The 12,264-nt window shown below is 34.3% G+C and overlaps 2 protein-coding genes across 2 annotated transcripts in view; both read right to left on the bottom strand.

The window, feature by feature from the left end:
* Positions 1–3,498: 3,498 nt before the first annotated feature.
* Positions 3,499–3,648, bottom strand: HELRODRAFT_89188 (hypothetical protein; the record flags this gene model as incomplete). The annotated part of the gene is made up of 1 exon (XM_009030394.1): positions 3,499–3,648. A coding segment is annotated over one exon (150 nt), but the record flags the coding sequence as incomplete, so codon positions are not given.
* A 1,312-nt stretch (positions 3,649–4,960) lies between these two features.
* The window catches only part of HELRODRAFT_103632 (hypothetical protein), a gene marked incomplete at its 5' end in the record, with an annotated part of 10,931 nt that continues 3,627 nt past the window's right edge, over positions 4,961–12,264 (bottom strand). The window contains 10 exons of the mRNA XM_009030451.1: positions 4,961–5,324; positions 5,864–5,970; positions 6,745–6,825; positions 7,448–7,591; positions 8,472–8,556; positions 8,654–8,768; positions 10,053–10,168; positions 10,247–10,324; positions 10,468–10,545; positions 10,734–10,881. Coding sequence (XP_009028699.1) covers positions 5,189–5,324; positions 5,864–5,970; positions 6,745–6,825; positions 7,448–7,591; positions 8,472–8,556; positions 8,654–8,768; positions 10,053–10,168; positions 10,247–10,324; positions 10,468–10,545; positions 10,734–10,881 — 1,088 coding nt within the window. The 3' untranslated portion in view covers positions 4,961–5,188. The remainder of the gene's footprint in view (positions 5,325–5,863; positions 5,971–6,744; positions 6,826–7,447; positions 7,592–8,471; positions 8,557–8,653; positions 8,769–10,052; positions 10,169–10,246; positions 10,325–10,467; positions 10,546–10,733; positions 10,882–12,264) is intronic.

Here is a 12,264-nt window from a genome sequence, read left to right on the forward strand (position 1 = left end):
AAAATTATAAAATATTAAAATTATAAATTATAAAAGTGTTAATTTTAAATTCTTTGTAAAAAGGATATATATAGGATATATAATTTAGTAATTTTAAAACTTTAAAAATTTTGAAATTTTAAAAACTTTAAAAATGTAAAATTTATTATAATGTTGCACTGACGAGACTAGGTAGTCGAAATAGTACTATATGCATACATGTAGATAATGACATCTTCTGTAAATAGAAATTTTGTTGATAGCATTAACAAGTTAAGCTTGGTAGATCGGAGAATTATTCGAAGAATCGAGAAACTATCATATAGATTGAGTACTGTAAGAAACGCCGTGATCTTTATTAATAATATATATATATATATATATATATATATATATATATATATATATATATATATATATATATATACATATATATATATATGTTACATGCTAAGTCATAGACCACATAAGTTTGCCCCCCCCAACCAAAATCTGAAATGACGCCCCTGGTCTCTCCAGTAACCCTTTAACACGGCACTATATTCTGAGATGCTTTGCCAGTCCGGTCGCTTGCCCTCCTTCTTCCATGTGATCAGATGTTGTAGGTCCTCATCCGCAAACTGTGCATCAGCAAGATCCGTCGGTGTCCAACCGTCATCCGCTGATATTGTTGTTGCTCTTATGTCTTCCGATTGTATCTTCTCCTCGTGACAACAGCAATATTTGCATCCTGGTAAACATGGTCGACGTGAGAGAGCATCAGCATTACTATAAGTTGTTCCTTTGCGGTGCACGATCTCGAAGTCGTACATTTGTAAACGCTCCAACCATCGGGCCATCTGTCCTTCAAGATCCTTGAAGTTGAGGAGCCATCTTAACGCTGCATGATCAGTTCGGAGAAGAAATTTCTGTCCATAAAGGTACTTGTGGAAGTGTTTTGTTGCATTGACTATTGCTAGTAAGTCCTTCCTGGTCACACAATAGTTTCGTTCGGGCTTTGTGAATCCTCTGCTATAATACGCTAGCACCTTTTCTTCTCCGTCTATATGCTGTGACAAAACGGCTCCGATTCCGTTGTTACTTGCATCAGTATCTAACACAAACGTCTTGCCACGAACTGGATATGCTAGCAAAGGAGCATCACATAATTCAACTTTTAACTTTTCAAATGCTGAGTCGCATAGGGTATTCCAGTTGAAAACTCGGTCCTTCTCGGTAAGTTGGTGGAGAGGTCTGGCAACTTTTGCAAAATCCTTTACAAAACGTCGATAGTACGTTGCCAATCCCAGAAAACTGCGCAATTCATTTTTATCCTTTGGAGTTGGCCAGTCTTTCACAATTTCTATCTTGCTGGGATCGGTTCGAACTCCATCTGAAGATACCACATGTCCCAAATAGTTAACTTCTTTAGAAAATAACCTGCACTTTTCAACGTTCAGCTTTAAATTTGCCACCCGAAGTCTTGTGAAGATTTCCCGTAAGTTTTCGACGTGTTGATCAAATGTTCTTCCTAGAACAATTATGTCGTCTAAATAGACAAGACAGGTTTTCCAGTTAAGACCTTGCAATACACATTCCATCAGTCGCTCGAATGTAGCTGGAGCATTGCACAATCCAAATGGCATGACGGTGAATTGCCACAGCCCCGATCCGATAGAAAACGCTGTCTTTTCGCGATCGTTCTTGTCGATTTCTACTTGCCAGTATCCGCTTTTCAAATCAAGCGTAGAGAACCAACTTGAGCCAGATAGGGTGTCCATGATGTCATCAATCCTCGGTAACGGATAGCTGTCCTTTTTAGTCACATCATTTAACTTCCTATAATCAACGCAAAAACGGGTAGTGCCGTCCTTCTTCTTTGTCAAAACAACTGGCGAAATCCAGGGACTTGATGACGGTTCGATGACGCCTTGATTTTGCATTGTCGTTATCATTTTGTTTACTTCTGTTTGTTTTGCTATAGGAAGACGTCGTGGTACTTGTCGGATCGGTTTCGAATCCTGAGTATCAATTCGGTGAGTTACCAGAGCTGTTTTACCTTGGTCATTGTCACCGGTTGAAAACACGTCTGCAAAATCAGCAATCAACGCCTCGGCTTTTAGACGGTCTTCTTGATACAAATTAAGTTCATCCAGTAGATTTTTGGTAAGTTCTTTGAGTCTACCTTTGTCAGTTGGTAGAACCTTTTCCTGTTGCTCCATATCTAATGATTTCACCAAATTTATTGATTGGCAATTACCTATTTCCTCGCCTTTTTTAATTTTAATAGTGTGTTTAGCGGTATTCATTATTCTGACAGGAATAAGACCATTTTTGGGGCGTCAATTCTACTAGCCAACCTCTGCCCCACAAAGTTGGCTCTTATTAGTTTTCCGCCCCTTCGTTAGAAGGGGCCGATCGTGATACAGGATTATGTTCTCTTCTTTTGCATCATCTTGTTGCGCAATTTCGGCAGTGGTTATCTTTTAGGCGGTGTTTACAATCACGACGTAGATGGCCTTTTTTACCACAAATCCAGCATTGGGGTACACCATGCTGTTGGGGTTCGCGTTTCACAACCACCTTCTGGCAAGAGCATTCTTCATGTACTTGGCGTAAACGTACGTCACTTTTTGATGCTTGTTTTACCGATTCAAAAGTGAGACTGTGCGCAACGGCATCCTTGAGTTTTCGTTTATCTGACAAGAGAAGGGATTGCTTGAGTTCCGAATCACGAAGGGCTTTGATAAACGTATCCAGGGCAGTTTCGTCTCTATGCTCGGGGTCTGATGTCGGATACGACAGCAATGTCGACCGTTCGATATCTTGTGCCAGCTGCTGAATGGATTCACCAGATCGTTGCGTTCTGTTTCTAAGCTGAGACCGATAAATCTGTTTCATGTGTTCTTCACCATAACGTAAATTCAACGCGCTAACCAGAACTTCATAGTTGAAGTGGTTCTTCGCCGAAATCGTCTGAAGAACCTCTGCTGCTGAACCTCGCAGGGCCAGTATCAGTGCTGATGCACGTTCTTTTCCGTTCCAACAGTTACTAGTTGCCGCTGCTTCGAACTGGGTTTTATAAACGTTCCAGGACATTTCTCCGTCAAATGCTCTTACCTTCAAAGTTCTTCCGAATGCGTGATCTAACGGCATGGCCATTTTTTTGGATTGCTCCAATTCTCGCTTCAATTTGTCTATCTTGTGATCTACCTCAACGGTCTGACGATCAAGTTTCTGCTCGATCATTTCTATTCTTGTTGACTGTTCTTCAATCTGTTCTGCCACTTCCAATTTTACGTGTTTTAGCTGGTCCTTGATCTGTTTTAACTCCTCTGTCTGTCGTTCGGACTGTTCCTTGATTTGTTGTTTTAACTCTTCTGTCTGTCGTTCTGACTGTCGTTCGGACTGTTCTTTGATCTGTTCGGACTGTTCCTTGATCTGTTGTTTTATTTCAGTTGACATACCAACCAGAAGTTCCATCATTTTAGCGGTTGTAAACGTGCCTGTGCTAATTTCATTGTCTTCGTCAGCACCATCAAACTTGAATTCGTCTGGGTTCTTACCTTCGTCAATGAGAGCTTCTCTCAGACGTGCTACTAGTACTTTTTTGTTGCCACTTGTGACAAGGCTTCGTTTCTGTAGTTCTTCTCGTAGCTGAACTACGTTCAAACCACACAGTTTTGACATCGTGTTCTTTTTCTATGAGTAGTAATTCGCTAGTCGAAGATCCTACTTCTGACACCAATGTTATAATACTCGCTGTCGTGACCGATTTACGATGCGACGGGTTCAAATCTTCGATTGAATAAAATACTCAAAACAGTTATTAGTTATTAAACTTTATTTACAGAAGAAATCAACTAATCGTTTATTTCTAGCAAATTCAAATTAACACAACAATTAACTTTTAAATTGTTCAAAATCTATCGCTATGACAACGTCAACAAAACAAATCAAATATCGCTTTAAATAATTCACCGAATCGCTATTCACAAAATCACAGTCACGAATTTACAAAATCACGAATTTCACTAATCGCTAATCTTCTTGCGACGTGCGCTTATATACTCTTCGCAAGCGTCGTTTCTAGATTCTTCTAGAACTAGATGGTCCGATTCTAGCATATTCTAGAATGTTCTATTGCGTTCGGTAGCACGGTTATAACAATATTAAACAATTCTCTTAATTTGCTTGACCTGGCAATAATTAAATAAGGATTTCCATTTATTTTGCTTGATGACATTTGATCCCTTTCTTTTGCTTTTCATCTTATTTTCTCAACGTGTCCACTAACCTGTTATATATTTTGTACAAGCTGAAGAACAACTGAGCAACGTCAAAATGAATGAACTCTTTTTGTGAACTCTTGTTGAACTCTTTTTAAAGATAAACTTCTGTTGCTATTTTTATGCACCAAATCTTAGACATCTTTAAGATAAGATTTAGTTGTAATGAAAAATGAAATTGCTTACATTTTAATTAATACCTTTTGAATAAACGAAATTGAAAATTTATTATACAACACTGTCGCTAGTAAGTTGTGTATTTATATTGAAGACTATTTGTCAGTTGATTTAACGCTAACAGATGTTTTTTTTTTATTTTAATTTTCATTCGAATGGCATGATGGCCTAGCGGTTAAAAGGTCCGCGTCCAGTTTCGCAGGGACCGGGTTTGAATTTGACATAATGATTCCCGCCAATCACATGCTTCGTGCGTGATGCGTCGTTTAGCACGTATTCGCTGTGTTGATGATTTTTTTCTGAATTTCAGAAGAGTGTATAATGTCTTTAAACTTCTTTTAATCAATTTTTATGAAAGTCGTAATGTGCGTAAAGCTTTTTAAATTGTTAGCAGTTAAGCCATTAAGAGGGGGTCCAAAAAATTGTGACACGCATAACGTGGGGGTTGGAAAACTTGTGGCAGGGAAAGGGTATCAAAAAACGGGATATCTGATATTGATCTGTTTTATTTGTCTTTTAATCAATTTGTTTACTAGTTGTCTTTTTTTATTGGCATTTCATAAAAACGTTTCAGTGTTTTATGAAACTCTTTTTTATTTCATTTCTTGAAAATAAATGTTACCACCAATCAACAAACTATTACCTGCCTGCAAATATCAATTTAATAAAAAACCAAACAAGTTGATAAAATGAACAAATTAAACAAGAATAAAATTGCATCACCATGTTATTTTATTGTATGAAACGAGGTGAATCGAGTTGATTCAAAGATTGATCATTTCTTCGAAATAGTTAATTTGGGCTTGTATGGCGGAGATGCTGGTTCCTCCGGTGGATTTGTACTGTTCAACACTTCTTTCGTAGTTCCAAATGTTTTTTACATCTTCCGAAAAATGTGAACTGTTTCAAGAAATAATTTAACAACATTTTAATGGATGAACTTACAATAAAACTTGCTAAAATTTTTATATATTATTTTAAACTATACATAGCATTTTCATTTTTAAACATTCATTTAATGAGTTGTTAATGCTTTTTTTAAAAATTACCATTCCAGCTATTATACAAATCAAAAGGAGCGCCGAAACCTCTACTGCTTCGTCTTACATTTTCCACTTTCTTTTTTATCAGTATCTTATACTTTACTGTCGTTGCTTTAAAAATAATTTTGATTGCTAAAAACTTAATTTAAAAACATTTGGTAAAAAACAGCTTTGCAGGGTGGAAAAACAAAAACTCTATATATACGATGTATTTGAAATGTAGATTAAACTCAAAATAGTGAACTGTGTATGAGGAAAATAATATAAAGAATTCAAAACATTTAAAAAAGAAAATTGGTTGAAACAAAATAAATTTGATTTAGTTGCAAAATTGAACTTTGTCGATATTTTCAACGTTTACAACTTAATTCAAGCAAGAATATCAATAAAATGAACCTAATAGTCTGAAGTTGATCCAAAGATAATTGTGATATTTCACAGTGAAGTTGCTCTGCTTTCAAAACCAGCTGTCCCACAATGAAGTGTGCATCCCGGAATGCTACCTGGCATAATAGTGGTCACGCAATAAAAATGACCCATATATAACCATTAACAAAATTAACTTTTTTTTTATTTCAAGCAATTAGTAAATCATCCATCTCTAATCTCTTGAGGAACCATTGAAGCCGATGACGTGCATCTTTAATGTAGATTTTAAAAATCCTTTTCAATCCTAGCCTCAATTTCATTAAATTCAACATTCCCACCTAGGAACACCCACAAAATAGGGACGAAGAGGCCTTCAGTACGAGTTAGGAGAGAGAAATTTTTTAATAATCAATTTAAAAATTGTCACTAGAATTTTCTAATAATTAAATAAATTTAGCCCAAGTGGTGTGTCTGAAAAATGTAGAACGAAACCGCTTGCACGCTATCAGTTAAGTTCAGACGATCAATATTATCTGTTGGTGCCTGTAACAAAATTTTGCTGTCATTGTCCGAAATGTGGACCAGCTTACCACACAGCTTATCAATGGGAGGATTGACATTTGAGAAGTTTCGCAAAGCACTAAAAGCTCCTCTCATCTCTAAATAACCCGTGCTATTCAAACAGTTCTTCAGCAGTGTGAGAAAGCGCTATATAAATTTCCTGATAATGATGATAATGGAAATAAATGTAAAAAAAATAATAACAACAACAATAACATTAATAATAATAAATAATTATGATGATAATAATAATAATAATAGTACAGTAAGTTAAAATAGTTGTTTTAAAATACACAGTGTATAAAATGACAATTATTTTCATGAACCGACAAAAGTAGATCATTAACCCCTTTTTTAGTTAAATAGTATGCAAGATCGGTGGCAAGTAACTCGGGCGATAAAGCGTTGACGCAGGATTCCTCATTTATCTGAAATGTGCAACGATTTTCAATCACATTTATATTTCTTAAAATTAAAATAAATAAAAGTCACAAATATACTAAACAGACCTTGAAATAAGTACTTAAAACTAGTTTATCAAATAGGGTGAATTCAAATTTTAAACAGATTTTTTTCGTTTTTGTTTTATAATACTGTTTCATATATACCGCTATTTCTCAAGTCGCAACTGTTAAGTTTTATAAAGAGGATGGTCCCTGTCGAATATGGTAGAAATCTACTCACAGGTGTTTGCCACGCATTTTAATTTGAAATACTTTTTAGCCTGGAGTGTCTTAAAACATTTAAAGACTGAACGAGAAGCATATTCTTTTTAGTCTTGTATTTTTTTTTCACAAGTTATTTTGATATATGCCTTTGAAATATTAAACAATTACTTTCCGTAGCCATTCTTTTTTTAATATACCACTCCTGTTCTTAAATTTGATGAACATAATAAAATTGTTTACTACTTCACCGTAGTACAAAACACAAGACTAAGAACTTCGAAATTTAGTTTGTGCAAAATAATTTGCAATCAGACATCCACTGATAAGTATAAATTATAAAAAATAGCAATTGGTACTAATTTTGAAGTCTAAAAGTATCGACCTGCAGGCTTTCGATGACTCCCTTGATGATCTCGATGATGTTCAGTACGCAGTCGTGAACGTCGAACATGGCCTGCTTGTCTTCCTGCAGATCTTTGCTGTACGAGCTTGGAAGCCCTTTCATGGTCGTCAAGAAACCAAAACACTTGTTCGGTAGAAGGTTATAATTAAACGAATCATTCAACATTACTAAGTATAAGGGACTGCCCATAAAGGATGTCACGCTTTAAGGGGGAAGAGGGCGTCCAAATATTTGTGACACTTTGTGACGAGAGGAAGGGGGGTAAACGCAAGTTTGACGCCCCTTTTTTAAATAAACAAAACAATAAATAAATTGTTTTTCATACATATGCGCATAAATAAATATTAAAGTTTTCAAGCGAGCAAATAGCTCATGAATATTAATTAAAGGAAGAGTCAAATTTAAATGCCATCGTTAAAGTTTACCACTGTGTAATTTGTATCTAATGTATTTAACATTAACTGCGTAGAAGTTAATATCAATTCGTTATATTTTAATTACGGTAAAGCATTTAGATATCGAACTATCGTCATAAAAACTTGTCATTCGTTATTTTGATATCAATAAAAATAAAATGCATAGAACAATTACATTGTTTGAAGACTCTTCACTAAGATGGGGGTTTGTGACATGGTTATTTTTGGTGAATGGTCGATTTGTGACAGTTTGTGATAAGGGAGAGGGGGGTCAAAAAAACGTTAAAAAAGCGTGACATCCTTTATGGATAGCTCATAATTTTAAATTATTTGTTTTCTTCTTTTTTTAATTTTTTGTCAAATAGAATGGTTCAGAAATGTATAATATAAATCGTTGCTTGACAAGTCTGTTGGTTTGACAATTTGTGCAAATTTTGATTTGAAATCGATGCGGAAATTGTATTACATAATTCTATTTTATTTTATTGTATCATTCGATCTATAATTAATTTGAACCTATATAAAATAAGAAATTTGATAATATGAAAACAATTTTAATGGCACTCCAATTCTTTATTAAAATTTACCTTTCCCATGATTTGTCCACATTTTCCTCTCACAAGCTCCAAGCTATCAGGATTTTTTTTCTGCGGCATCAAGCTGCTTCCCGTGCTGCAAATGTAAATTTCTTTCATCCATCGTTATCAAAATTGTAATACATTTATCAGCGGTGTTGAAAAAAGTTAAAAATAAATTAAGCTTTCTTTACCTAAATTGTTCAGATAATTTGACGAATTTGAATTCTCTGGTTGAGAACAGTATGAAATCTTCTGACAACCGACTGCAATGGATGGAGAACATGCTTGCCCAGTACAAAAAGTCAGCTGGAGGTGCATCATCATCATCATCATCATCATCATCATTATCATCATGTGCAAACATTTGTTTCAATAAGTTATACAATCGTAAGCTAATATGAAAATACATTACAAGTGCTCTGTAAAAGTTGTCACATTTGTTGGGATACACAAATCTTTTAGCATTTGCTTCATGGTTTCAAAACTTTTGTAAACATGTGTAACGGTGTACAATTTGTTGAATTGAAGGGTCGTACAGGAAATGTAAACAACAGAGTACTTAATAGTTGTTAATATATCGTGAGATTCAATTGATTAAGAGTTGATCAAGTATATTTTTAAATACCTATGCGAACAGTTAAAATAATTTTAGAAAAAAAAATTACATACGCAAATTTTAATTAAAAAAAACTTAAGTTATTCGACAATGTTTTTAAGTTCCAACTGAAAAAATTACAACAAAAGTATAATATTAATGTTCGGCGAGATGGCTCAGTGGTTCAAATGCGTGCTGAGTCAAACATCTCAATGGCTATCATATACTCAGCGTATATGGTGCGGTGCTTGCGCGTGCACATAAAATACATGTGTACGTCGTGTGAAAAGGATGTTAACAACCTTTGTGGCGAAGATGGCTGCTTCATATCAATGGATGAAGACATAAAGAACATAAAAGATTATCGATAATATATACGCAACATTGCAAGTGGTTCTGCGTATGTCAGAGCTGCAATAATAATAAAGACTAAAAAATGTTAAACAAATGGTTGATATCAATAAAAAAATAAAACGATCTGCACGTGCAGATGAACGATTTGCTAATTGTTAAGAAATGTTTTTTCGCACTTTTCAAAACCTGGCGTCAACTTTTAATTTTTAATATTTTTTAATTTTCATCATTTTTTGTTGCAAAGATTTTGATTCAAATTTGTTTGTAAATATAAGTTACTTTTCAAATTTTAAACATCAAAGTAGAATGAATTTCATACGCGCAAAGCATGTGAATGATAGTCTCAGAGTTTTTAACAGAATTCAAACTGGATAAGAGCGCAGTAACAAGGCAAGACATGTGACTTCTGCCGTCTGAATTAAATGGCCAACCAACTTGTCGTTGTTGTTATTAACAACAAATGCAATTTGAGGCGCAAGATATCAAACAAATATTTACAGACTAAAAAGCTTTCTTCGGCATAAAATGCCATCATCGGTGTAGAATTTATGCAGTAAGAAAACATTTCCCTTATCATAATATTTTTTTTTCAATTGCAAAAAGTTCAAAATATAAATTTGAAAAAGCAACATCGAACAAACCGACGAAATCTCGATTACCGACAGTTTCAATGCTGTTGACGCTGACCCTGCTGAAGTTCAGCCAACCCGCCATCCTCTCGCGGTTCATGTTGAAAGCGTTGCCAGACAGGGCTCCACTTCAAATTAAATTATGTTGCGATACAATCAGAACAACTTTCAAATAAATACTTTGCAAATAATTTCAAGTGAGAAACCTGCCGAGTGGACACTCGTTGATGCTTGCTTGGAAGTATTTCAGTCTGGCCAGGTCTCTTTCAAACATTGCCACATAACTTTTGTTTGAGGTCAAAACATTCGGAATTATCCAAAACATTAGCGTTCCAAACCAACGAAGAAATTGCAAAGTGTTAAAATAAAGTTGATCTAAACGTGATCCTAATTTGAAGCAGAGTAACAAAGTAATAACAGCATGAACCTGAGCATCATGTGGCTCCACCTGATTGGTTGGGCCTTCTGCAAATGTGTGTACCCTGGCATTATGATGTGTATGTGCCTGCCAACAATTGTACGTATAATAATGATAATCACATCACAACTATCTGAAAACTATCACAGCATTTTATTGTATTATGAAAGCTGATAAATAAGATTAAATTATTTTTTGTAACAGCTGCATCGCCAAAGAGATTGTTAATAATATAAATTCCATCTGTCGTTTAAGTATAAAATGCTCTGGCTTACGTTTTTGCTTTGTCTAAACAGATTCTTATCAATTGTATTATCGTGTTGACGATATTCTCTGAAGATTTCCTGAGCCAGAGCAACATGTCGGTGGCCACTTGATCGTTACGACTTCTTCCTCTCTGCAAACTTCCTCCCAATCGGCTTCCTATCAACTCCTGCTTTCGTTGTTACAAATTAGTGTAAAGCAAAATCAAAACGCATTTAAATAATAGCAATGAAATTCAGTCAAGAGAATGCAGTTAAGCGATCGGTCTCATCAGGCGGTAACACCAACACAACTGACTCTATTGTTTTGAAAAAAGCTTGACAAATAACTTTAAATTTGTTTTATTTATTGAATTGTTAAATTTTTTTAAATGCAATATTGTGAACAATTATTGTAACGCATTGTAACTGGCGTGTGAAACAGTGTGAATCAGTTGCCATCCGTTCAAAATTTTACTCCCAGTGTGAGTAAACTAAATAAAATTGATGATTTCTAAACGATTCATGCATCTCTTGTTGAAACTGAAAACAACAAAAAATACTTTATGCCAGCGAACAAGAAGGCATATCGGGTTCGTCTGAGTTGATCGAGTTCGAAAAAATTGAAAAACATTGGAGTTGCGACGATTAAGGAGGAGATCCGTGGACAGCCTGGAGAGGAATTGGATGATCGACATCAAATTTCAAAAACCGCCAGAGATATTTTAAAAGTGGGGTTTAGAAAAATGTTTGGAGGTGACAGCCAGGCTTCGTTCAACTATTAAAAAAAGAATAAAATTTTGGAGTAGTGAAAGGCTATAAATATATAAAAAATATAAAAAAATAGAAACCCCGGATTATTTAGTGAAGGTCTCTAATTATTTTATTTATTTCAATTTTCTCTGCATCAATATGACAATAATTAATTTATGAAAATATTCGCGACAATATTTTTTATTTTTTTGTTTGTTCCAACAGTTGAAAGATATGTTAAAATGCAGAGACCGCAGGACGGAAACCTCGCCTGCTTTGCTTTAAATTCGGCCTTCACTAGGCGGGATAAATTCATACTTTGAATGTTTTACTCAGGGAAGTCCAGTCAAGCACGATGATCTCAAATCAGCGGGGCTATATGAGACCAGAAAAAAGATACTATACGTGCTGATGTATTGTGAAAATGCATGAAATAAATCAATTAAAAAATAACCAAAATGAATAAAACCTTTAAAAAATAAATAAATATTTATTAATAAACTATACAAATTTTATAAACAGAAACTGAAGAATAAGACCAGACTCTAAATCGCACTCGTGGGCTAGTATAGGTATTCTAATTGTATGGTTTTACCTATTTAAAATTCCAAAGAATTAATTTTTTTTAATGCTGTACTGTCGAGATGACACCATTGTAAATACAACAATTGATAAATTTTTCATAAGTTACGTATATATATATATATATATATATATATATATATATATATATATATATATATATATATATATATATATATATATATATATATATATATATATATATATATATATATATATATATATATGT

The sequence above is a fragment of the Helobdella robusta genome, assembly GCF_000326865.2.
Source record: "Helobdella robusta unplaced genomic scaffold HELROscaffold_68, whole genome shotgun sequence".
Taxonomy (NCBI): domain Eukaryota; kingdom Metazoa; phylum Annelida; class Clitellata; order Rhynchobdellida; family Glossiphoniidae; genus Helobdella; species Helobdella robusta.